Below are 27992 nucleotides of genomic sequence, written 5' to 3'. Positions count from 1 at the left end.
CAAACACCATTCAGTTTCTGACCAGTGAGTGTCGTTGGCCTGTTTTATCGTCTTGCAAATCTTTGATTTTAGATTGCCCCAAGCAGGAAATGATTGTAAAGTTGTTTTTACATTGAATATACTCTCCTGGGTCTTGGGGGAGAATGCCGCTGAGATACGCACTCCATTTAGTTTTGTAATGTGGCGTTGGCTTTTCTCACTGGCGGCCTTAGCATGCCAAGCATGCACAGATCAGTTGCATCGCTTTGGTGATAATGCAGATGCTTGTTTCTCATGGGTTTGTGCTGCCGTAGTGACTGTAGCCGTGTGTTCACCAGCCTCTGTAAACCCAGCAGCAGCCACGAAGATCCGGTGACAAATAGGGTTTTTCTTGCCGCGACTCTTCAACTCAAACCCTGCTGGATTTTTGTCAAGTGCCTGCCAACTGCGGGCAATCCCTGCTAGAGGAGCTGGCAGCCAACGCACAGCATGAAAGCAGCTACAGCCTCCAACCTGAACAAGCAACCAATGTTCCCAGAATCTTTTGACTTGTTTCAGACTATTTTAAACCCATTAAGTGTGGAAAAACAGCTCTTGTTTGATGAAGTCCCAAGATAATTGCAACAGTAATTCATATATCATAGAATGAATCAGTACAGAAGGAGGCTATTTGACCCGTTGAGCCTGTGCTGGCTCTTTGGAAGAGCTATACAATTAGTCCCACTCCCCGTGCTCTTTCCCCATAACACAGAAACAAATTTACAGCGCAGAAGGAGGCCATTTCGGCCCATCGTGTCTGCGCCGGCCGACAAGGAGCCACACGGCCCTCGGATCAGCAGCCCTGAAGGTTACATATAAACCAATGAACAATAGCAGACAGGGAAAGAACATCTGGCCCAACCAGTCCGCCCCACACAACTACGACACCCCTTATACGGAAACACTACGCTCCACCCCAATTTGGAGCCATGTGATCTACTGGGAGAGTTAAAAACCTAGGTCAATTGGGGGAAAAAAATCTGGGAAAATTCCTCTCCGACCCATCCAGGCGATCGAAACTAGTCCAGGAGATCACCCTGGCCGTATTCTATTCCCTGCAGTACTTACCATCATATCATGGTCATCATAGGCGGCCCCTAAAAACGAGGATGATTTGCTTCCACACCAAAAAAAGATGCGTTCACAAGTGTTTCAATGAAGTACCTAATATTCTAGTCCTGAACTACATTCTGAAGGGTGGAAGATGCCTGTGCGTGGATTTTTTTAACGTGGTGTGGCCGTTGCACACCAGCCACAACACGGGCTTGACAGAGCTAGGTCTTGGTCCAATGGCAAGGATTATCCAAGACGACAGGAGACCTGCTCTGCTGCACGGGCCTAGTGTGCACGCATATTGCAGTGTGGGCTGGCCCGTGCTGCCCCTGGGCCCTCGCCTCTCCTGGCTACGAACTCACGCCTCTCCTTGGCCCTGAACACTCTCCTCTCCTGGGTCCCATCACATCCCTCCACAGTCTCTCGCCGCTCCTGCTGTATCTGCCCACGCTCCAATCACCGACCTTGATGATGTCCCTCTTCGCTGCTGTCTCCCTCCTGCACCAGCTTGCGCTGCTCCCTGAAGTGGCCTCCACGCTGCCCATGGCTACCGCACCTCCGCTTCTTTTATGGCCACGACCTGCCGCTGGTGGTCTCACGCAGGTCAGGGCCTCCACGCTGCTCCATCGTATATGCACCAGCCAGCAAGAGGTTATCCAGTCTAATCCCACTTACCAGCTCTAGGTCTGTCACCCTGCAGGTTACGGCGCTTCAAGTGCCCATCCAAGCACCTTTTTAAACCTGCATCCACCACCCTTCCAGGCAGTGAGCTCCAGACCCCCACAACCCTCTGAGTGAAGAAGCTTCCCCTCAAATCACCTCTGAACTTTCCACCAACCACCTTAAGACTATGCCTCCTCGTAATTGATCCCTCCACCAAGGGAAATAGGCCCTTGCTATCCACTATATCCAAACTTTTATACACCTCAATGAGATCTCCTCTCAGCTTCCTCTGCTCCAAGGAGAACAAACCCAGGCTATCCAATCTGACCTCATAACTAAGATTCTCCATCCCAGGCAGCATTCTAGTAAATCTCCTCTGCACCCTCTCCAGTGCAATCATGTTCTTCCTATAATACGGCGACCAGAACTGCATGCTGTATTCCAGCTGTAACTCTGCAAATTTCTCTCCAAGTATTGATCCAATTCTCTTTTAAAGTTACTGTTTAATCGTCATCCGCCTCTTTAAGGCAGCTCATTTCAGTTCATCATAACTCGCTGCGGAAAAAAGATTCTCTCGCCTCTGGTTCTTGTATGTGTATAATTATTGGTGGATAAACAGTGTACATGTATAATTATTGGTGGATAAACAAGTGCCACACTAAGTGTATTTAGATGGCCAATTCACATCTGTGGGGATAAAAAATATACAATCGAAATCTTTCACATCAAAGAGTGCTAATTAAGTTAGTGAACCACTTTTGAGTTTTCAAGTAAATGGCACTACATCTAGACCTGATAATTCAGTCCTTTTTGCACAAATAAATCAAATAATCCGATCATTTTTATTTAGCAACGTCGTCAACACAAAATTGGAATTTAGTTCTAAAAACATTTTGATTTACGATAATTTTAAAAGAAAGACTATAGCACCTTTCACCACCTCCGGACATCCCAAAGCACTTCACAGGCAATTAATTACTTGTAGTCACTGTTGTAACGTAGGAACTGCGGCAGCCAATTTGCGCACAGCAAGCTCCCACACACAGCACTGTGATCTGTTTTAGTGGTGTTGATTGAGGGATAAATAGTGGCCATGACACTGGGGAGAATTCCCCTGCTCTTTGAAATCTTTTATAGCCACCTGAGAGGGCAGACAAAGCCTGGGTTTAATGTCTCATCCGAAAGACGGCACCTCTGACAGTGCAGCATTCCCTCAGCACTACAGTGGAGTGACAGTCTAGATTTTTGTGCTCCAGTCCCTGGAATAGGACTTGAACCCACAACCTTCTGACTCTGAGGCCGAGGGTGCTGCCCCCTGAGCATTGGCTGACACTATATTTTGAATTGAGCAAGTCTTTTACTAAGAGGAGCAGACTACAGTTGCTTACTTCCCTATTTAACTACTTTCATATTGGTTTTAATACTATCGTAAATTTATGTAGTATATATATTAATTTGCATCAAGTCCACATGCTTGTCACCCCATATTCTTGGCAAGCTTTACTGTGTCCCAGTGAATCGACCAAGATTTTAATTTTTGGCTTAAAATCTTCCCGCAGCCTTACTACATCTTGAGCCGTACATCCTGCCCACGTCCTGCAATGCTCTAGATTAGTTACTGCTCGCTCCTCACTACCAGCACTTCATTATCACAGGGCAGTACTTCACCCACTGCACCCTGGCCTCTGGAAATCTCTCCCAACACCTCCAGCCTCGCCTTCGACAGCTCTTGGTGGTGGAAGGGTTAACCCAGTCCACTGAGGCAAAGTGTATTGACCATCACTATCCAGGCTGATATTAGAACTGACTTAACAAACACCAAAGAGGCTAGACCATCCTGCAATCAGGGTATAGCTAGTCATATGCACTGTACACAAATCTATGGTCCCTTTAAACCCCCCCTCCCCCCTGCCAAGGAACAAATCGGCAAGCTCACAGCGCAAGTGATTCCCTGCCCCCAGATAATCTGTCTGGTAAACAATGTCGCTCTGTTTCTTAATTTATACTACTGGAAATTGACATTTTTTTCCCCAGTAAAATAACTTTGAATCAAAGGTCACATTTATTTAATTTTGTACCTAATAACAATGCATTAATTGTAAAGTTAAGAGAGTGTTTAACCAGAATGCGCCAATTTTTCTGAGAGGGAATGTGCCCCAAAAATTGCATGTAGTCAGTGGCGCAACATGTGCAGAGCCAGTCCAGCTCTCACTGTGCTGCCTTTAGCCCAGTCTGGAATGTATGGTTAGTACCATTCATAAGCTGCATTTTTCTGAGTCATTGGGAAGTCCTCCCAACTTTTAGTTCCCCATCTAACCAGTTCATCCTCATTGACTTGAGTTCCAGTCTCCTATATTCTGATCATCTGTCTGGTAAACAATGTCGCTCTGTTGCTTAATTTATACTACTGGAAATTGATTTTTTTCCCCAGTAAAATAACTGAATCAAACGTCACATTTATCTTATTTTGTACCTAATAACAGTGCATTAATTGTAAAGTTAAGAGAGTGTTTAACCAGAATGCGCCAATTTTTCTGAGAGGGAATGTACCCCAAAAATTGCAGGTAGTTAATTGCAAAATAATTTTGTTATTTTGCCGAAGCCTTTGCTGCAATACCATGTTTAATGGCCTATTGATCACTGCGATTCATGTGCCCTCCTATGGTTTAATTTTCTATTATCTGAAACTCATATAAGACCAAGAGTATGGATGTTTCACATTTCCCCCCCCCCACTCCCATTTTCATGACCGTCAAATGCAACAGAGAATGATAAAGTGATCGATTAGAGATTTTCAGGGTGATGAGAGGTTTTGATAGAGAAAACCTATTCCTTCAAGCGAGTGGGTCAATAACCAAAGGCCATAGTTTTAAAACCATTGGCAAAAGATCCAGAGGGAAGATGAGAATTTTTTTTCCCTGAGTTGTCAGGATCTGGAACGTTCCACCTGAAGAGATGGCGGAAGCTGATTCCGTCAATAATAAAGTGGAGTTGGACAGGTACTTGAGGGTGAGGAGGTTACAGGGTTACGGACAACAATCGGGGATGTGGGACCAAGCACGGCTGCTCTTTCAAAGAGCGGGCCGAATGGCCTCCTTCTGTGCTGTAAGTTTCCTTATGCAGATGAGCACCTTTTTTTTTACATTGAAGGACCACTTAAATTACATAGCGCAGAAAGGTAGAAATAGAATTGTTTTTGCATGTTTTGTCCGATTTCACTGTTTGCGGGTGCATTCACACCGACAGCTTTGTCAGTGCAGCACGGTTTGGCAGTGCAAGTGCAGTCTGAATTGGATGTGTTCGGGAGGGAGTTGGATGTGGTCCTTGTGGCTGGGGGGTCGGGGGGTGTGGAGGGGGCTGTTGGGGGGCTGCTGGGGTGGGTGATCAGCCATGATCTTGTTGAATGGCGGTGCAGGCTCGAAGGGCCGAATGGCCTACTCCTGCACCTATTTTCTATGTTTTTATGAATGTAGAGTCGTGCCTATTCTGATACAGAAGTGAAGGGGATTGAGAAGCCCTGGAGGAGGTAGTCTCATTCCACATCACTGTGGACTTGGTTCGGGCAAAGTCAAAATAACTTTGCAACAACACTACGGGCCCAAGTTTCCACATGATTTGCGCCTGATGTTTAGGAGCAACTGGTGGAGAACGGACTATCTTAGAAATCGCAATTCTCCACATTTTCTTTTCTGCAGTTCTAGTCAGGTAGAACAGTTCTACTTTGGAACAGAATTTTTTCTTCAAAAGCGGGCGTGTCCGGCCACTGACGCCTGATTTCACAGTTTCCACAGTGAAAACGTACTCCAAACTAAAGTAGAATGGAGCAAGTGAAGATTTTTGTAGAACTGAAAAAACCTGTTCTACACATTAAAAAAAATCAGGCGCAGGTTACAAATTAGGTGTCCAGGAAGGGGGGGAAGGGAACTCATTAAATTCTACAATAAATCCTTATTTATACTTCTACGAATATTATACAAATAAATCCAACCTGAATAAACATTTATAAGCAAAGAAAAGATTAAATAAACCATCTTCCTACCTGTGTGAAAGTGCTTCAGCCAGGGAGAATTCTGCAGCCGTTCATTGCCGGTGGGGGGAGAGAAAGCCGTTCGTTGTCGCGGGGGGGTGTGGGGGGGGGGTGGGGGTGGGAGGAGACAGCGGTTTGTTGTGGAGGGGAAGGAGAAAGCGGTTTGTTGTGGAGGGGAAGGAGAAAGCGGTTTGTTGCCGCGGAGGGGAGGGAAGGAGACAGTGAGAAGGGTAGCCTCAGTGCTGATGGCAATGTGATTTTATTCAAAAATGTTCAAAAATTAAACAGCTACAAAGAACTATAAAAATGGCCGAGTGCCAATGTTTTTTTTCACACTGAGCATGCGCGAACGCTCCAACGCGCACGCGCAGCGTTGCCGGCAGGAAAAAAACTAATTAAAATAGTACCCGCCCCATCCCACTTACAAAATCGGCGCGAGTGTAGGCTCCGCCCCCCTGGGCGCTGCGCTAAACAGACAAGGAGCTGCAAAGCGCTCAAGAATAGTGCGTTTTTTTTCTGGCGCCGTTTTAGGCGCGATAAACGGGCGCCCAGCTCGGAGGGGCACCCGTTTTTTATCCTGTGGAAACTTGGGCCCTACATTTTGTGTGAATACAGTTTTTTTAACATTGATTGATTATGTAAATAAATATATTGAGTAACAGAGTTAAGAAGAATTAATTGATGTTTCAAAATAAGAATTTGACTTCAAAATATTGAATGCAAAAGTCATAGAAATTATTGGGTATGTATTTTAAAACATTTAATTCCGTCTGATCTGTGTTTTAATTGTTTTGCTAGTGATAAAATAGATTTGTTTACATCTGGAAACTTGTTGTTTTCTGTAGGATCGGCATTTCCTTTTGAGTTTGTAAGAGCGCCACCAAGACCTAAACGCCCATTCCTGAGAGACATGATTGGAACATCGAAGAACCGTAATAGCAGTGAGTCATCACCAGTAGAATGGATCGTTACTAATGGAAAGGCATCAACAGAGATTCAGTCCCGGATTCAGGCTCAGCAGGAGGAACTCAACAAGGTCAAAGAAGATTTAAGCAGTCAAAAGGTATTATTTATGATTTTCACCATCTTTCCAGAGTGGCAAAATAGGACAGCACTTTGGACATCCATCGAGCAGTGGGATGTAGGTTTGATTTCCCAGCAGACTTATTACCCCAGCTTTGCTGGTACTGGCAGGTGCAGAGTCTACAGCAGACCACTACTGCACACTTCCTCGTGCCCAACTCTGAGCTGTATTGGCACAAACTTTGGAAGCATAGCTTGTCTAAGAGGGCAGGAAAGAAAATGGAGGCTTTTTGCCCCTTCGGAAAAATTAACAGCAATAGATGTCAATCATTCTGAAATTTCTGCTGCGATGCATTTGGGGTCCGTTCGCGGAGCTGCCATTTGGGGTCCGTTCGCGGAGCTGCCATTTGGGGTCCGTTCGCGGAGCTGCCATTTGGGGTCCGTTCGCGGAGCTGCCATTTGGGGTCCGTTCGCGGAGCTGCCATTTGGGGTCCGTTCGCAGAGCTGTCATTTGGGGTCCATTCGCGGAGCTGCGGTTAATGGGAGACATTCCTGGGAGCTGGATTCAAACCCAATCCAGTCGATTGAATGCAAGACTCTGTTGGTTATAGGAAATGAGTATTGGGCAGCCTCAATCCAGCTCACCACAGAACTACCTCAGCTGGGCGCTGAGCGAGGCCGTAGGATGAGTGATGTGAAGCTATTCTGAGGTTGGTCCGAGAAGAAGGAGCTTTACTCTGCATCTAACTACGATATACCTGACCCGAGTGTGCTTGATACTGACACTGGATGGCAAAGTATAAATCATTCCCTTCTGCGTTGATAGAAGGCACCTACAATCAGTTGTGCAAAACAGTGCCCTGGCCAATATTTATCCCTCCCCAAAAAGAACAGTTTATCTGGTCATTATCTCATTGCTGTTTGTGAGAGCTTGCTGTGCACAAATTGGCTGTCTCGTTTCCTACTTTACAAGTGACTACGCAACGGTACTTTAGTGGCTGTAAAGCGTTTTGGGATGTCCTGAAGTCATGAAAGGCAAGTCTTTCTGTATGAATATGTGTATCACAGGACTAAATGCTACATAACTGTTCTTTTTTTTAAAAAAAAAACAGTATACAAGCCATGAGAGCTTATCCGAAGAGGCTTGAAATACTGGAGCAGAGAAGGATTAGGGAATTGAATAGAAGTATCACAAATGATAAAGTTTATGTTAGGGTGAATAGGGAAATGCTATTCCCTCAGATTAGGGAAAAGCTGAGGGCTTGTCAATTTAAATGATCACTTAGAAAGTGAGGAGAGAGTTTCGGAGAAATTGTACTTCAAGTTATTGGAGCATGGATTGCTTTACCACAGGGATTTGTTGAGGGAGAGACCATTGCACCTTCTGAGGGAAAATTGGACAAATAATTGAATCGGAGGAAGAAGCCTGGCTGTGGAGAGAGAATAGGGCAGTAGGATTGTTCTAGTAAAAAGATGGGCTGAATGGCCTGCTGCCACCTGTGCTGTAAACTGCTGCTATTAATCAGTCAAGGCGTAAGAATTTCAAGGGTATTCGTTGGGCAAATAGCCCAACGCTCCGCCCACGGAGGCCCTTTTCCCAGGATATGTGCGATGTCCAGAGGATTCTTGACTGATCGCAAGTTCTGGGTTTAGATGCATGCACTTCGCAAACCTAAACCCAGAACTTGCGTGGCCCCTATGAGCACGTGCACGCTAGGGGCCGTGAATTCAGGCCCACAATCTTTGCCAGCACGCATTCTTCAGAACCAGATTCTTGTATCTGGAGATATTGTGTAACTCCCTTGTTTGTGAAACTTGATTTTTATTCTGCAGTGCAACAGATGGGTACAAATTAAGGACAGTTGGAGTAGATTGGTCTTGGGTGTTAAAGCCTGTAAGCTTTTTTTTTGACTGATTTTTGAATAGCATGGTGCATGTGGTCTTTGCAAAACAGCTGGAGCTATTGAGTGAATAATTCAAGGTTCCTCAGGTGTCCAAATGCAAGTGATTGAATGCATATTCAGACGGCATGTCAGGCAAGAGCAAAACAAAGGTTTAAAAAATGCTCCAAAGTTGATGATGGGTTTCACATTCTGCAGTAACTGCTCTATTCTTTTGACTAGACATTTTAACTCTACTGAAACGCTCCCTCCAAGCTAATTGGATAAAACTTGCAAATGGCTAGTCCCAGTATAGTTTCTGCAATTATAACAACCACAGGTAGCAGATGTTCAGTAGAATGAGTAACTTTCCGAGGAGGTAGAGCCCAAAGGAGCTGTGCATCATTTGTGTTTTCAAAAACCTCCCATTCGACCACACCTCTAAGTCCCTATCCTCGGTCGTCCCTTTCTCTCTCCTTTCCGCCACACTCTACTGTCCATCGTATTATTTTCCTCCTGAGACATCATTCTGCATGTGGGGAGGGCTGTACAAGTGCATGGTGATGAGTACTATGCTGAATTCTCTGCTGGCAATAACGTCCATTTAAGACATGTTCTAGGAAAGGGTCTGGGGAGGACTCTTCCTTGCAGATGGTTCATTTCTGCACAGGGATTCTTTTTATTGCTGCTTAATGTAGTCAAATCACGCTGCCTGATAATTAAAATCTTATGACCTCAAGATTCGAGACTAATCTTTTTCTTGCGTAAAATGTTTCCATCTCAGTTATCTGATGTTCCAGTTCATGATTTTTGTTTCAAAACTTGCTGACTGCATTGGTTTCTCTCCCATATTTGCAAAAAAGCTGCATAATGAGTATTCACCTCCCCAGCAGTGGCTGGCATGTCACAGTGACTGGGAAATGACCCGGTGTTTTATTGATAAAGTAGTTGGAAAATAAATTCTACTAACTTGATCTCAAAATTCCTCCTTTGCCTCGCCACTTCTCACTGCGCCTTTGCTGCTTAAAACCCATCTTTGGATGAGACGTTAAACCGAGGCCCAGTCTGCTCTCTCAGATGGACGTAAAAGATCCCATGGCCACTATTTGAAGAAGAGCAGGGGAGTTATTCCCGGAGTCCTGGCCAATAATTATCCCTCAACCGACATCGCAAACAGATTATCTGGTCATTACCACATTGCTGTTTGTGGGAGCTTGCTCTGTGTAAATTGGCTGCCACGTTTCCTACATTACGACAGTGACTACACTTCAAAGGTACTTCATTGGCTGTAAAGCACTTTGGACATCCTGAGGTTGTCAACATAGAAACATAGAAAATAGGTGCAGGAATAAGCCATTCGGCCCTTCGAGCCTGCACCACCGTTCAATAAAATCATGGCTGATCATTCACCTCAGTACCCCCTTCCTGCTTTCTCTCCATACCCCTTGATTCCTTTAACCGTAAGGGCCATATCTAACTCCCTCTTGAATATATCCAATGAACTGGCATTAACAACTCTCTGAGTGAAGAAGTTTCTCCTCATCTCAGTCCTAAATGGCTTACCCCTTATCCTTAGACTGTGTCCCCTGGTTCTGGACTTCCCATGTGCTGTCCACCCAAACTCGCATGGGTCTTTCTGAAAGTACAGGATGGCAAAAAGAAGTGACAAGTTCCAGGAGTTCCCCCCCCTTCTCTTTTCCCAAAGGCGCTATATAAATGCAAGTCTTTGGCCATCTATCCTTATGTCTCCTCCTTTGGCTTGGTGTCAATCCTTGTCTGATTACTACATTAAAAGCGTTATATTAATTCATGTTTTTGTTCTTGAAGTGGGTGATTGGTTTGGCTCGGTAGTTAAGTTTGCAGATGATGTAAGGGGTGGACTGACCAGAATAAGCTATAGAAGGATTTGAATATACTTGGGAATTGAAATTCAATGTAGAGAAATGCAAAGTGCTTCATATCGGGGCAAAACTACCAGGAAGGGACTGTCAGAAAATGCGTATGTGAAATGAAAAAGATCCGTTGGTCCTGATTGACAATAAACTGAAGTTATGTAACGATGCTCGCCTGCAGTGAGTAAAGAGATCAGCTGGGATGTATGTAAAGGTCAATATTGAGCTGGAATAGTGACGGCACTGGGTACAGTTCTGGTCACCACAACACGGAAAGGTTATTGCAGCAACTGAAGGGATACAGAGTGAGCACCCAGAGTGATTGAGGGGGTGGATTATGAGGGCGATTGTGTAAATTGGGTCTGTTCCCACTGGAGAAGAGACGGTTGAAGGGTGGTGTGTTTTCTGGTTTTAGGATTGTAAGGAGTGAGATAATGTTGACCGTGATGCACTGTTCCACCTTGTCCAGCACAGTAGAACCAGAGGACCCGGCCTGCTTGAAGGGGCGAAAGTCAACGTTAATCTGCAGAAACGCTATTTCAGTGATTGAAGTCTATGGAGCAGGCTCTCCAGGGAGCTGGTGGAAGCAGATAGTATGATTCATTGAAAAAGAAATTAGATTTCTTTTGGAATACAGTGCAAAAGTAATTTGAGACATGACTGGTGACTGTGGGCCTGTGGTTCCCCAAGCTCTCCACCACTGGGGCTTTCCTCACCTCATGTCTGGCTCTGTTGTAGGCTCATTGATCAAGATTGATCGCTGTGACTAGTCAATAACTCCATTATTATATCACCCCGACTACCGGGATGGCAGAAGGAGAACGAAATGGACCTTGGTTTTTTTTGGTCCAACAATTCCTATGTTTAAGCGTTAATTTGTGGGGTATAAAACTAATTGAGCTGCAAACTGGAAAGATTCCGTCCGGTGTCCGCTCAATTTCTGCAGCTCGAAAGGGAGAAAGAGTTAACTTTTCAGGTCGATGACCGTTCGTCAGTTCTGGAGAAAGGCCATCGACCTGAGGCGTTAATTCTGTCCCTCACTCCACAGATGCTGCCTGAGTATTTCCAGCAATTTTTGTTTTTATTTCAGATTCCCAGCATCTACAGTATTTTTCTCTTGTACTGTATTGTTAGGTAGTGTTGACCAGGAGTTACTTCTCACTGTCTCATGTCCCTCTTCCCAACACGGCATCACAGCAACGTATTGCTTTGCGCATCTGGTGTCCTTGGTATATTAACCAGCTGAGAGGAAGTTTGTGGTCGTTTCAGAACATTTTAATAGTTGAATAGCAAATGGCAACCACAGGAGGAGAAAAAATGTAGAAGTTCTTTTCCCAAGAGATATCGGATGTGACATGATGAATCCCCATGAGGGGAAGCTGATTTAGACGGTTTGATCACACTCCGTGACGAGAGCAAGCACAGAACTAATGTGCTAATGTACAGGATGTTCCTTTTATAAAGAAAATAAATGATGTATTCAAACCTTTCATAGGCCCCATTGGTAACAAACTCCCCCACGCTAAGGAAAACTTACAGGAATGAGGTTGGTATATATATGCACATTTGCGGCAAAATCTTTGCAATAATACACTCGGCCATTGTCTGAGCAACTCGAACTGGATCACAGCAAGTCAGATATAGCTTTATTTCAAAAGAGGACACCTTACAGAAAGAGTGTAGAGATTGAATGAGGATTGAATCAGAGAAAGCTAGACAATGAGCGAGAGGGATACTCTAGAATTGCAGGGCCCAAGTTTCCACACGATAAAAAACGGGCACCCCTCCGAGCTTTTCTGGAGCGTTCTGCAGCTCATTGTCTGCCTGGCGTGGCGCCCAGGGGGGCGGAGCCTACTCTCGCGCCGATTTTGTAAGTGGGAGGGGGCGGGTACTATTTAAATTAGTTTTTTTCTTGCCGGCAACGCTGCGCGTTGAAGCGTTTGCGCATGCTCTGTGAAAAAAACATTGGCACTCAGCCATTTTTGTAATTCTTTGTAGCTGTTTAATATTTGACAATTTTTTAATAAAAGCACATTGCCATCAGCACATCAGCATTTGCAGCCTTCTCACTGTCTCCTTCCCCCCTCCCCCGCGGGAACAAAATGGCTGTTCCCTCCACCCCCCCCTCCCCCCCGCGGGAACGAAACGGTTGTTCCCTTCCCCCCCTCCCCCCCGCGGGAACGAAACTGTTGTTCCCCCCCCCCCCCCCCCCCCCCCCCGCGGGAACGAACGCCTGCAGCATTCTCCGTGCCTGAAGCACTTTCACACAGGTAGGAAGATGGTTTATTTAATCTTTTCTTTGCTTATAAATGTTTATTCAGGTTGGATTTATTTGTATAATATTTGTAGAAGTATAAATAAGGATTTATTGTCGAATTTAATGAGTTCCCTTCCCCCCCTCCACCTCGTTTTGGACGCCTAATTTGTAACCTGCGCCTGATTTTTTAATGTGTAGAACAGGTTTTTTCAGTTCTACAAAAATCTTCACTTGCTCCATTCTACTTTAGTTTGGAGTACGTTTTCACTGTGGAAACTTTGAAATCAGGCGTCAGTGGCCGGACACGCCCCCTTTTGAAGAAAAAATTCTGTTCCAAAGTAGAACTGTTCTACCTGACTAGAACTGCAGAAATAAAAATGTGGAGAATTGCGAATTCTAAGATAGTCCGTTCTCCACCAGTTGCTCCTAAAAAATCAGGCGCAAATCATGTGGAAACTTGGGCCCGCAGTGTGGTGAAATACAGTGTGTTACAATAAGGAGGGGAGCTTTCTCTCCCTCCTTTGGCTCCTGAGCATTGACGCAGGTGGTCAGCCAGCGTTGTGCTTTGTTGCACCGAGATAATTCAGTACGCCCGTGCAGGTGGTCAACTTATTTGAAAGGTTTGTAATTTATTTTGTGCAGAGACTCGGGATTGTCAGCCACTTACCTGAGGCTGTGGTGATCAGCTTTTGATTTTCAGTTAACCTTGTTCCCTCGACGTCTCTTCCCTGAAGGAAGAAACTGAAGATGTTTCCGTAAAATTAGATTTTTATAAAAGAAGCAAGGATATGGCTCCGGTTGAGGTGAAATGTAGAATGTTTCAGTATAAGAGGTGTCGCGGTCGCTTTTTACCTTTCCGCCATTGATATAGGTTTATATGTAATCTTCAGGGCTGCTGACCGAGGGCCGTGCGGCTCTTTGTCGGCCGGCGCGGACACGATGGGCCGAAATGGCCTCCTTTCGCGCTGTAAATTTCTATGTTTCTATAACTAAGGGGCAGAGGACAAAAAGGTAGTCAGCAAAAAAGTACATTTCCCACTCTGTTTTATCTCCTCTTCCACCTAATTAATTTGTGTCCATCACCTTTGCTTTTAGCTTTTTCTTAAATTCAGACTGTAAATCTAATTGTAATGGTGACTGGGACCCTGAATATTCTATCTTCAGCTTACTTGAGCAGAACCACCTGGTCTAATGCAGCTTTCCTTGTGCTTGTAACAGTTTGATTTGGATAAACAGTTGTATCCCAGTGCATAGTTGGAGTTTGCCATTATGCTGCCTTATTACTTCTGCAAACTCCTTGGAATTGCATTCTCAGGGAGGGGGGTGTGGAGGAAAGGAATTTCTCTCATTTTTAATAGGCTCAGATAACCATGAGCTGTTAAACTAATATCAATTGCTCAAATATAGAATCTCAGCAGTAGTGATCATCATTGGGCTGGTCGTGCTGGGGTGCGACATTTGCATGTGTGCTGTCGGTTAGGCATTTTTCTGCGGCCTTCAGCTTGAATTTTATTTGCGGGATGTGCGAGCGGATACCAACGTGGTGAGGGCAATGGGGCATCTGAGACCTGGGTAAACGGCGGGACCGGTGGTTTATCTCCTTATCCCATGAGATTTAAGGATTCACAAATAAACAGAGGGAAGCGATGATGAGGGAGGATGAATTACAGTCAAATTAGATACCGGAGGAGAAGGAGGGTGAAAGAAAAATTGGATTGAGAGAGGGGAAAATAAGACACAGAAAAAGTATTTTTTTAAATTAAAATTTGACATTTAAAAAATCTCCAACAATAATTTACTACATGCCAGAATGAGATTGAACTGTTTAAATTCTTTTTCTGAGCCAGAGAGATTGATTAGCACTGCATTAATAATGACCACATTATTAAAAAGATACTTACTTGCGCTGTTAACTTCCAGCTTAATTTTCTGCGGCAAGTCTAATGGACAATTAATGTGCAAATCAAACATGTTCTTAAAATTAACGAGGCGGTTAAGAGCGAGATGATGTTTGTGTAAGGTAAATGGCGGAGTGGCGTAAATCGACCAAGATCTGAAGATTCTTACCTCTTAATTCCTTGAACTTGCTTGCCAATTTGCGAATTAATAACCGAGCGTTGTTATCACGCCATTATTTTTCCAGCAAGCTTTGGTGATTGTGTTGTTAGGGGTTTCAGAGCAGGGCTGTGGATTAGAAACATAGAAATTTACAGCGCAGAAGGAGGCCATTTTGGCCCATCATGCCCACGCTGGCTGACAAAGAGCTACACAGCCCTCGGTCAGCAGCCCTGCAGGTTACATATAAACCTATGAACAATGGCGGACAGGTAAAGAGCTCCCAGCCCAACCAGTCCGATCCCACACAAATGCGATACCTATGTATCGCAACATTTTACATTCCACCCCACCCAGAGCCATGCAATCTCCTGGGAGAGGCTAAAAACCCAGGCCAATTGGGAGAAAAAATCTGGGAAAATTCCCCTCTGACCCATCCAGGCAATCGAAACTAGTCCAGTAGATCACTCTGGCCGTATTAGATTCCATGATGTACTTTCCATCGTGTCTGCACCTGCCAACAAGAGCTTATCCAGTCTAATCCCACTTACCAGCTCGAGGTCCGTAACCCTGCAGGCCACGGCACTTCAAGTGCCCATCCAAGCACCTTTTAAATGTGATGAGGTTATCTGCATCCACTACCCTTCCAGGCAGCGAGATCCAGACCCTCACAGACCCTCTGCATGAAGAAACTTCCCCTTAAATACCCTCTAAATCTTCCACAACCACCTTAAACCTATGCCCCCTCATAATTGACACCTCCACCAAAGGAAATAGCCCTTGCTATCCACTATATCCAGGCACCTCAACATTATCTACATCTCAACAAGGTTTCCCCTCAGCCTCCTCTGTTCCAAGGAGAACAAACCCAGCCTATCCAAGCTGTCCTCATAGCTAAGATTCTCCATTCCAGGCAGCACCCTCATAAATCTGCTCTGCACCCACTCCAGTGTAATCATGTCCTTCCTATAATACGGCGACCAGAACTGCATGCAATATTCCAGCTTGTGGTCTAACCAGTGTATTATACAATTTCTGCTCTTGTATTCTGTGCCTCGGCCAATAAAGGCAGGCATTCCGTATGCCGCCTTAACCACCTTATCCACCTGGCCTGCTACTTTCAGGGATCTGTGGATAAGCACTCCGAGGTCCCTTTGTTCACCGACACTTCTAAGTGGCCTACCGCTTAATGTGTATACCCTTTCCTTATTAGTCTTCCTCAAGTGCATTACCTCACATTTCTCTGTATTAAATTCCATTTGCCACTGCTCTGTCTACCTGACCAGTAGATTGATATCCTCCTGCAGCCCATGACTTTCCTCTTCATTATTAACCACACAGCCAATTTTCGTGTCATCTGCAAACTTTTTAATCATACCCCCTATATTCAAATCTAGATCATTGATGTTATACCACAAAAAGCAAGGGACCCAGCATTGAGCCCTGCGGAACCCCACTGGAAACATCCTACCAGTCACAAAAACATCCATCAACCATTACCCTTTGCTTCCTACCTCCTAAGCCAATTTTGGATCCAACTTGCCACTTTGCCTTGGATCCCATGGACTTTTACCCTCGTGACCAGTCTGCCATGTGGGACCTTATCAAAAGCTTCGCACTACCCTCATCGACCCTCCTTGTTACCTCCTCGAAAAATTCAATTAGGTTAGTCAAACACAATCTTTCCTTAACAAATCCGTGCTGACTGTCCCTGATTAATCCTTGCCTTTCTAAATATAGATTTATCCTGTCCTTCAGGATTTTTTCCAATTTTCCCACCACTGAGGCTAGGCTGACAAGCCTGTAATTACTCAGCCTATCTCTTTCTCCCTTCTTAAACAAGGGTACCACATTAGCATTCCTCTGGCACCATGTCTCAAATCCAAAGAGGACTGGAAAATGATGGTCAAAGCCTCTGCTATTTCCTCTCTTGCTTCGCTCAACAGCCTGGGATGCATTTCATCTGGACCTAGGGACTTATCCATTTTCAAAGCTGCCAAACCCCCCAATACCCCCCTCATTGTCCATTTCATCCAGAATTTCACACTCCTTTTGATAGCAGTATCTACATTGCCCCTTTCCTTTGTGAAAACAGACGCAAAGTATTCATTAAGAAGCATACCCACATCTTCCGCCTCCACACACAGATTACCCTCATGATCTCTAATAGGCCCTACCCTTTCGATAATTATCCTCTTGCTCTTAATATATTTATAGAACATCTTTGGGTTTTCTTTGATTTTACTTGCCAAGATTTTTGTATTACTCTAGTAAAAAGTTGGTACAAACATTATGGATCAAATGGCCTCCTTCTGTAGCCCCGGGTTCTGTTGTTCTACCAATACATGTCCGTAGGGGAGGGGAATTAGAAAGTAACAAGACCATTACGAGGAAAGCTTGACCATATAGTTTCCTTGGGCACATAACTTCACAATTACAAACTGTGATAAAATACTCGGGCCTGAAGTTTCCTCCGTGGACGCAACCCCAAAGTTGGACCTGAAAATGCGCCCATTTTGTCGATGTGGGGTTACGCCCAAGTATTCTCCCAATCTCATTAGAAAGCACAAAATTAAAATGGGTGTAAATCGCCGCAAATCAATGTGGAGAGTCGGCGCCCAAGGAGAGCACAGCCCACACCATGTACTGCTTCAAGTGTGAAGATTTTAAGTTTCAGTTCACTTTACCAGGTTCACATCAGGTGCAACCTATTTAACATCTGCAATCGGGAAAGCTGTTCATGTGCCAGTGACTTTTCCTTGTGCCACAAAAGTGCATTAAATGAAGCAGAAAATACAGAACGGGTCTCTGAGGATAAATATTTTAAAAACACTAAAGATTGCAATAAAAACTCAGAAGAATGACTTGCTTTCCTGCCATGCCTGAAAATCCGGTCGCAACGTGAAGACACTCCAAACAAGCTCAATTGGGAGATACTCGCATTTGAGGGTTGTGGGCTTGGGCAGTTTTATGGTCCAGATTTGCTCAGTGAAGGGGTTGATAAACTGGCATTTAAAAAAAAAAGAGTGGTGACCTGGGAATATTGTAGTTATCTGTGTGACTTACTTGCGCCCAAAATTCTGCGATTGTTTGAGCCACGTAGTTGGTGTGTGCCCAGATTAAGTCCGTTTCTGGACGCAAATGTGGAGTTAACTCCCAAGCCGAGATTTTGTTGTCTCCCAATCACCATGCCTGCATAGATGGCCAAAGGAATCTCTATTCTTACTGCATACTAATCCATAATTCAGCATTGTGTGATCGGCCCACTGAAAACTGCAGGACATCATTTCTGATCTAAGTGTACTTTATTTGGCAATCCTTTTCTGATCTTGTTGGACGAGTTCCTAGATATCCCAAAACTGGTAATTCCTTTTTCATTTGAAGCCAGTTATTTTCCAAACCATCATTAACCAACTCTAAATCCAGATAACTATATCGATGATTTGGATGAGGGGACCAAGTGTAATATATCGAAGTTTGCTGATGATACAAAGCTAGGTGGGAATGTAAGTTGTGAGGAGGATGCAAAGAGACTTCTAGGGGATATAGACAGGCTAAGTGAATGGGCAAGAACATGGCAAATGGAATATAATGTGGAGAAATGTGAAGTTATCCATTTTGGTAGGAAAAATAGAAAAAAAAAGTTTTTTTTAAAATGAGTGAGAGATTGGAAAATGTTCAGAGGGACCTGGGTGTCCTTGTACACGAATCACTGAAAGTTAACATGCAGGTACAGCAAGCAATTAAGAAAGCAAATGGCCATTATTACAAGAGTATTTGAGTGGAGGAGTAAAGATGTGTTACTGCAATTATATAGGGCCCTGGTGAGACCACACCTGGAGTATTGTGTACAGTTTTGGTCTCCTTACCTAAGGAAGGATACACTTGCCATAGAGGGAGTGCAATGAAGGTTCACCAAACTGATTCCTGGGATGGGGGGGGGGTGGGGAATGAAGAGAATTTGAGTAGACTAGGCCTATATTGTCTAGAGTTTAGAAGAATGAGATCATTGAAACATACAAAATTCTTATAGGGCTTGACAGGGTAGATGCAGGGAGGATGTTTCCTCTGGCTGGGGAGTCGAGAACCAGGGGTCACAGTCTCAGAATAAGGGGTCGGCCATTTAGGACTGAGATGAGGAGAAATCTCTTCACTCGGAGGGTAGTGTATCTTTGGAATTCTCAACCACAGAGGGCTGTGGAGGCTCGGTCTTTGAGTATATTCAAGACAGCGATCGGTAGATTTTTGCATATTATGGGAATCAAGGGATATGGGGATTGTGCAGAAAAGTGGAGTTGAGGTAGAAGATCAGCCATTGATGGTGGAGCAGGCTCGAGGGGTGGAAGGGCCTACTCCTGCTCATAATTCTTATGTTCTTATGAGGTGCCTAGGATGGTCAGACTGGTTTAGTGCTTCCAAGCATGACCCGCCCAGTCAGTTACCTGGAGTGATTTTCATTATGGTTGGGCTTGACGTGCTGTTGAATTACACAGGCTAGTTTTTCCTTTGGGCATGCATGTTTGCCATTCTGTCAGGATATATTGTCTCGCGCCACTCAGCTCTTTAGATTACTTTCCATTATTGAGTTCTCATATTTTGGGTACTTGACTTGAATTTCTCTGAATTCTAACCACGAATGTTGAGGTGGTAAATGGAGTAATCCAGATGTATTGCTGATTGGGGTTAGCGAGGGAAATTGGAACATTACATTTCCAATAAAATTGCTGGATCTTCTATAGTATTTCTGAGGGGGTGGAGCCTGTTTTCTGGTGTGTGCTGCGACAGATTAGAATCTATATCAAATCCAATTAATTGTTCAGTATAAATTCTTACCCAGAAAATTCTAAATGCTACACTTTTGAACAAAGCTTACAAACATGGAATACAGAATATTTTATATCATGTACGCACACAGCCAGTGTCGGAGCAGAGAGTGACTGACTGCAACTCCAGGATCTCTGCGTTAGGAAGCACAGGCACTAAGGGCTGTCGTGGTCTGTTTCAGTGGGTTAATGACAAACAACGCTTGACCGTTCACTGTTATTACTCGCCACAAAATCTGGGCCAATACATCTTGACAGTTTGTTATATGATGCACAATCCTTTTATAGATCATGGATCCTGTGACTCGCGTGTGGTAATTTGTAACTCAAAGCCAGCTGGAAGTAGTGAGACATAATTAAGATCATTCCATTCCTTCAGAGAATCAACATTTCATGTATTTCCAAAATGTTTCTTCAATGTTGTGTTATTTTGATGGTAAAAATGTTTCCAAAAATTCTTGATCAGGACGGATTTGTCATGCTCTATAGACCAGGACCGACTGATACCCTGGGACTGTAGACCAGGGCCGACTGATACCCTGGGACTGTAGACCAGGGCCGACTGATACCCTGGGGGGGGTGTAGACCAGGGCCGACTGATACCCTGGGGGGGGGTGTAGACCAGGACCGACTGATACCCTGGGGGGTGTAGACCAGGGCTGTCTGTTACCCTGGGGGGGGGGGGTAGACCAGGGCCGACTGATACCCTGGGACTGTAGACCAGGGCCGACTGATACCCTGGGGGGGGTGTAGACCAGGGCCGACTGATACCCTGGGGGGGTGTAGACCAGGGCTGTCTGTTACCCTGGGGGGGTGTAGACCAGGGCTGTCTGTTACCCTGGGGGGGTGTAGACCAGGGCCGATTGATACCCTGGGGGGTTGTAGACCAGGGCCGACTGATACCCTGTGGGATTGTAGACTGGGGGGCGGGGGGGGGGGGGGGGGGTTGCTGTTCTCTGGAACTCATGTAGGTTTCCCATCATCTGTCAATTTGAAAAAGTGCTAAATATTACAGTTCAGCCTCTTTGTACAGGTCAAAACTAATGATCCAAGATTTGCAAGCATTTTTCTGTTATTAAATGAGCACTATATTAATTTTAAATATATAGCTGTCATTAATAGACTATCAAATATTCTTATCTGTGCTTGATTTTAATTTTCTGTATTGCAGCCATTGAAGTACTTTTGTAATGGAATCACTTGTAATGTTGGGAATGTGGCAGCCAATTTGTACACAGCAAGCTCTCACAAGCAGCAGTGTGATAATGATGGTTTTAATGATGTGGATTGAGGAATAAATATTGGTCAGGACAACGGGGGTAACTCCCCTGCTCTTCTTCAAAACAGTGCCATGGGATTTCTTTTATGTCCACCCGAGAGAGCAGACGTGGCCTCAGTTTTAACACTATGTACATTTGATTTAAATTACAAGTAATTCAAATACAAAAGCAAAATGCTGCGGATGCTGGAATCTGAAGTAAAAACAGAAAATGCTGGAAATCTCAGCAGGTCAGGCAGCATCTGTGGAGAGAAACAGAGTTAGTATTTCAGGTCGCTGACCCTTCGTCACAACTGGCAAAAGTTTGAAATATAACAGATTGTTAAGGAAGTGCAGAGGCAGTGAAAGGGGGAGGGGAGGAAAGATCAAAAGGGAAGGTCTGTGATAGGGTGGGAGGCAGGAGAGATTAGAGAGACAAAAGGGATGATGGACTAAATTGAGATGGTAATGGCACAAGTTAGGAAACAAAAGATGAGTCTGGATAGGGTGTGAATGATGGAATCATTACCAGCTGCCCTGGGAAACAGAGAAAAAAATTCAAGGGGGGGGGTGGGGGTTTGTAAAAAAAAAAGTGAGGAAAGAGAACAAAATGTGGGCAGAGGTTCTGGTCTGAAATTGTTGAACTCGATGTTGAGTGCAGAAAAGTGTCTAAACGAAAGATGAGGTGCTGCTCCTCGAGCTTGCGTTGAGCTTCATTGGAACAGTGCAGGAGGCCGAGGATGGAGAGGTCAGAGTGGGAGTGGAGCGGGAATTAAAGTGACAGGCCACCGGAAGCTCGGGGTCGCACTTGCTGAGTGAACGGAGGTGTAGTTCAAGAAGAAGTAATTCAAATACATTGGTGTTTAATGCCTTGAGGTTGCATTCGTTCTAAAATTCCATCTCTTGCCGTTCCCAGCAAAATGGCATGACATTGACTCAAGTAGGCTCCGTTTATGTCTTAAATGACTACATAAAACATTGGCTGCACACAAATATAAATCTTGATGTTAAGTGACTTCATCTAGATGGATGATTGTTTTAATGAAGTTTGAGCTCTTGGACTAATAGTGATTGTGGGCACTTCAATATGAATTCAATATCAGCGGATCTGGTAACAATTCATCGGTATCGAGGCTGTTAGAAATGTATATATTAATTTATCACTGTTGCATCAAAATGGAGCAGTGGGGTTTAATGGATATTTACTGTCTGACATTTGATTCTTGTTTTGAAGGAGCTGGTGCGTCTGTTGCAGCAGACGCTGAAGTATTCGCAGCAGGATAAGTGCTCGCTGAACACTGCTTGTGCTCCTATTGATCAAGCAACGGTGCAGCTTTTGCATCAGAAAGAGCACCAGGTGCAGGCCCTGCACAACCAGCTCGATCACATTAACCAGCAGAAAGACCACATGGATCAGGACATGAAAGCATTTCAAGATAAAATTACTGGGCTGAGTGACCAGCTCAACATGTTCAGAGAAACCATCCAAGCCAAAGATGAAGTGATTATGAAATTATCGCGCCAGCTGAATGAATGTGAGAACAATCACGTGCCTCTGGGTGTGTCATCAGGGGCTATTGCTACAGCCTCAGTATACAAGGAACTGCAGGAGTTGGACACGCTAAAGGTATCAAATACCATTCAGACTTTTGTACTTGAGCATTACACAACTGACCACTGCCTCATGACCATAGTCAAAGTGGATCTCTCAAAATCTACTTTCTCTCCAAATCCATCTTAAGTGTCTTGGGGAACAGTTTACATAGGCTTACAAAAAATGTACAGAAACCGGCCATTCCACCCAGCAGGCCTGTGCCGGTGTTTATGCTTCACTCCAGCCTCCTGCCACCTTACTTCATCCCCCCCTATCAACATATCCTTTTCTTCCTTTCTCCTTCATGTACTTATCTAACTTCCCCTTAACTGCATCTATTCTAATCCCCCCCCAACCACTTCATGTGGCAGCAAACTCCACCTTCTCTGAGTAAAGAAGTTTCTCAGGAATTTCTTACTGGATTTATTAATGATTAGCTTATATTTATGACCCCGAGCTTTGGACCCCCCCCACAAGTGGAAACGTCTTCTCGACATCTACCCTATCGATCCCCTTCATAATCTTAACAACTTCTATCAGGTCACTGCTCACTTTTCTAAAGAATAGAGCCCTGGCCTGTTCTGTCTTTCTGCATAGTTGTACCATCTCAGGTCAAGGATCATCCTTGTAAATCTTTTATTACACTTCTCCAGTGCTTCTGTATCCTTTTTGTAATGTGGGCAAAACTGTGGCAGACGGATTTCAATGCAGGTAAGTGCGAGGTCATCCAGTTTGGACCAAAAAATGGATAGCTCAGTATTTTTTAAGTGGTGAAAAACTAGGATCAGTGGAAGTCCAAAGAGATTTAGGGATCCATGTGCACAGATCACTAATGTAGTCGGGTCAAAAAAAATCCAAAAGGCTAATGGACTGTTAGCCTTTATAACTCGAGGTTAAGGGGAAGGAGTTTTGCTACAGCTATACAAAGCTCTGGTTAATCCACACCTGGATTGTGTACAGTTCTGCACACCGCAGTTTAGGAAGGATATATTGGCCTTGGAAGGAGTGCAGTGCAGATTCACCACAATGTTGCCAGGGCTCCAAGGGTAGATTATGAGGAGAGATTACATATACTAGGCTTGTATTCTATGCTTGATTATTCCAACGCACTCCTGGCTGGCCTCCCACATTCTACCTTGGATAAACTAGAGGTGATCCAAAACTCGCACAAAGTCCCGCTCACCCATCACCCCCTGTGCTCGCTGACCTACATTGGCTTCCAGTTAAGCAACGCCTCGATTTCAAAATTCTCATCCTTATTTTTAAATCCCTCCATGTCCTCGCCCCTCCCTATCTCTGTAATCCACAACCCCCCAAAATTTCTGCCCTCCTGAGCATCCCTGATTATAATCGCTCAACCATTGGTGGCTGTGCCTTCTGCTGCCCAAAGCTCTGGAACTCTCTGCCTAAACCCCTCCACCTCTCTACCTCTCTTTCCTTCTTCAAGACGTTCCTTAAAACCTACCTCTTTGACCAAGCTTTTGGTCACCTGCGCTAATTTCTAATTATGTGGCTTGATATCAAATTTTTATCGCATAATACTGCTATGAAGCGCCTTGGGCCATTTCGCTACATTAAAGGCATTATATAAATACAAATTGTTGTTGTATTTGGAATATAGAAAGTTAGCCGTGATTTGTTTGAGGTTTTTAGGATTTTGGTAGAGTAGGTAGAGAGAAACTTTTTCTGCTTGTGGGGGAGTTTAGGAAAAGCTTAGTTTGGGGCATAACCTTAAAATCAGAGCCAGGTCATTCAGGAGAGAAGTTGGGAAACACTTCTATATGCAAAGGGTGCTAGAAGTGTGGAACTCCCTCCCACAAAAAGCTGTCAATGCTAGCTCAATTAATATTTTAAAATCGGAGATCAATAGATTTTTGCTGGCCATGGTCTTCAAGCGATATGGAGCCAAGGCAGGTGGATGAAGTTCGGGTACAGATCACTTGTGATCTCATTGAATGGTGGAACAGGCTCAAGGGGCTGAATGGCCTCCTGCTGTTCGTACGATCTCTGAACTGTGCACAGTGCTCAGTGGTCGAGTCAAGCTTCCATATCGGTTTAGCATAACTTCTCTGCTTTTGAATTCTATTCATTTAGAAATGAACCCCATTGCTGAACATGTTTATGGTTTTAATAATTTGTGAATCTGTAGTCCTAGATCCCTCTACCCAATTTAGACTTCTGTTTTCCAAGGAGTATGTGGCCTCTTTATTCCCATCAAAATGCACCATCGCACACTTACCTATATTAAAATTAATTTGCCATTTACATGCCCATTCTGCAAGTTTGTTAATGCCGTGTTGCATTTTGTCACAGTCCTCCTCTATTAGCTATAACTTCCCCCCGCCCCCGGTCCACTTTGGTGCCTTCCGCAAATGTTGAAATTGTATTTCTGATTGTGGAGTGCAAATCATATTTATGTAAATGGTAAACAACAGTAGTCCCAACACAGATCACTGTGGCACACCACTTACCACCTTCCTCTAGTCTGAGTAACTATCTCTAACTCCTACTGTTTTGTAGTCAGTTTGCTATCCATTATGCTCCTTGTCCCCTGACTCTACTTGCTCTGACCTTAGTAATGTCTATCAATGGTCCCGTTAAGCTGCGCGGCCGTACAGCGGTCTGGAGGTCCCCCGCAGGCCGTTCACCGGCTTTTCAATGGGAATAACTGCGCGTGTGCAAAGATTTGAATGGGTAACGCAGCCAGTTAAAGGGCCCGCGCGCGTACAATTACAGGGAACATTGGAGTCTACAATGTACTACCTTATCTAAGGCCCTTTGAAAGTATATGACATCTACTTCATTGCCCTCGTCTACTAGTTTTGATTCCAGTTGGAATAGGACATAGAGAATTAAAGCTGGTTGGTTGTTTGAACATCTCAAATTTGTTTGTTTGTCAATCTTACTAATTTTCCAAAGCAAGCTGTCCCCCCACGCCCTTCCCTTTGGTTAATCTGATTTTACCAGAGTACATTGGGTAACTGGAGACCAACTGATGTGTGTATTTCCATTCATGCTGCTTCCGTTTGCGACTAAGAATGCTGGATATTGAGTCTCTTAAACCTCCAGCTCATTAAGAAATCAGTTAAGAGGATTCCGTGCAGTATTGAGCCGTCAGCTTTGAGCTCAGGTACTGGCTTAACAAGTGTCGGTAATTAAGAAATGTTGACACTGCTAAAGTTTGACTCCTCTCTGCAGTGGCACAGCTGAAATCGGGCTTAGTGTGTGTAGCATCGTGAGCAGGCACATTCTTCCTGCCCCTCCAACTTTCAGCTTATGTCACTACGCAAGCCTCTTTCAGCACCAAATATTTCAAGGTAACTCCAGAGCAAACGGTACGAGACTAGTTCCTTCCCTCGACTCTCAGCAAGTGTATCCTCCCTCCCTCCTGGCTAAGCAGACTCCTGAAGGAAGAAGGATAGCTTGCCGAACTTGGTGTAGTATTCCAACTTCTTTAAATGAAATTGTCTTCCATGTTACTGAAGATTGGTTTGCCTGGGTCTCACTAGGTTCCTTGTTTTTTGTTTTCGCTATGGCTGTGTATATTGTTAAATTGTACTGCACACTTCAAGACATTAAATTTAAAAATAAGAATGTTTTAATTTTGCCACAACTAAATTTCTTTAAACTAAAGGTACAGTTGAAATATTTGCACGTAGCATTTTACAGCATCCAAATCATCATCATCATAGGCAGTCCCTCGAAATCGAGGAAGACTTGCTTCCACTCTAAAAGTGAGTTCGTGGGTGACTGAACAGTCCAATACGGGAATTACAGTCTCTGTCACAGGTGGGACAGGCAGTGATTGAAGGAAAGGTTGGGTGGGGAGCCTGGTTTGCCGCATGTTTTCTGCATGCTCTCGGCGATGAGACTCGAGGTGCTCAGCGCCCTCCCGGATGCTCTTCCTCCACTTAGGGCGGTCTTTGGCCAGGGACTCCCAGGTGTCAGTGGGAATGTTGCACTTTATCAAGGAGGCTTTGAGGGTGTCCTTGTAACGTTTCCTCTGCCCACCTGGGGATTGCTTGCAGTGTAGGAGTTCCGAGTAGAGTGCTTGCTTAGGGAGTCTCGTGTCGGGCATGTGAACAATGTGGCCCACCCAACGGAGCTGGTCGAGTGTGGTCAGTGCTTCGATGCTGAGGATGTTGGCCAGCATCCAGATCCACAGTTTACAGCAACTTTATACATTGGCTTGTTTGTATAAATAAAGATCCAGGTTATTGTGGAGCTGCAGTAATTACATGGTACGGTCTCCCAGCTGTTGGGATAGCAAAATGGCAGCCCTGGCGTGTTGCGGAGTGGGTCAAGTCAATCAACATTTTGTTTAAAACCAGATCTTTGCTGAGTTGAGTTTAATGTTAATTTTGGCACATGTAGCTTTCAACCTCGCTGTTCAGTATTTAATCAGCTGTTCCTAAACTTTGTTACTTATGTTACATTGCGAACTGTTATCGGAAAGGATTGGATCTGGCTATACTTTACAAGTTATGGGTAGAGAGAGGTCACTCGCTTCTGACCTGAAAAAGCCTTAAAGGGGCTAATGGCCTTACCCATGGCATGTGGGCAAGTTGCTTCGTTCAATGGATCGTTTTAAAATAAATCTTGTATTTCTGCTTAGAGGTTTATTTTCTCAGGATGCGAATGAAAGCTGTTAATTTAAAACTGAAGAAACTGAGTAACAGACCACTTGCCTAACATCTCCTGCATTTTTGGCAATGAGTTCAGGCATTGAGATTATAGATTAAATTTGCTGACCTCATTTTGCAGATGTAGTTTAGTCTATATTTTAAAAGATAATGCATTGTTTGACTTGTTTTACCATTCATTCATGAGTAGGCCTAATGGCAATTCACTTTAGATTGCTTTGTGTCTCTCTAACTTTAGAATTACTTGCACTGAGGTGACCTGCATTAAACAGTGTCTGATCCAACCTGTTGGTCTGGTTATATTGGTTATTACTGATTTCCTTTGACATTCAGAGCATCAGTGATCCTAGGCAGGCATGTATTCATCACAACTTCCACATGTACAATGGTGCTCTGGGTTTTGAAAGCTGGAGCTCTAGGAATGTACACTAAGAGACCCAGATGCCTTTATTAAATTCTACTTGCAGGCGTACTGTCTGCAGACTGTGTCAGACACAAGAAATTAGCCCCTCCAATCTTTGGTGAGAAGGTCAGAATGTTGTGACCTGTGACCTTCAACAATCCCTGTTGATAAGGGCTGTCCATGGGCAAAAGCTGCATATTTTCATTTTCTCCAAACGCTGCCCCTCCAAAAAAAAGCCCAAAATTGTAGATGATATTCCATGTGCTGGCTTTACTAAGAATGGGCAAAATATACTGATGACTGTAGCAGCCAAGTTCAAGTGACAGAGTTTGGACTTGAACAGTGGCCCTCCGGCCAGCTCAACGATTTGCCATTTTGACTGTAGAACTGCAGTTTGCTATTG

At 44.3% G+C, this 27992-nt stretch overlaps 1 protein-coding gene across 4 annotated transcripts in view; it reads left to right on the top strand.

Annotated features, from left to right (window-relative positions):
* tbc1d2b (TBC1 domain family, member 2B) overlaps positions 1-27992 on the top strand; it is a 112979-nt gene that overhangs the window by 43395 nt on the left and 41592 nt on the right. For all 4 annotated transcript variants that reach the window (XM_070865239.1, XM_070865237.1, XM_070865238.1 and 1 more), the window contains 2 exons: positions 6607-6824; positions 22184-22576. In XM_070865239.1, coding sequence (XP_070721340.1) covers positions 6607-6824; positions 22184-22576 — 611 coding nt within the window. The remainder of the gene's footprint in view (positions 1-6606; positions 6825-22183; positions 22577-27992) is intronic.

This window comes from Pristiophorus japonicus, chromosome 21 (genome assembly GCF_044704955.1).
Source record: "Pristiophorus japonicus isolate sPriJap1 chromosome 21, sPriJap1.hap1, whole genome shotgun sequence".
Classification (NCBI taxonomy): Eukaryota; Metazoa; Chordata; class Chondrichthyes; family Pristiophoridae; genus Pristiophorus; species Pristiophorus japonicus.
This window is presented reverse-complemented; position numbering and strand designations above follow the sequence as displayed.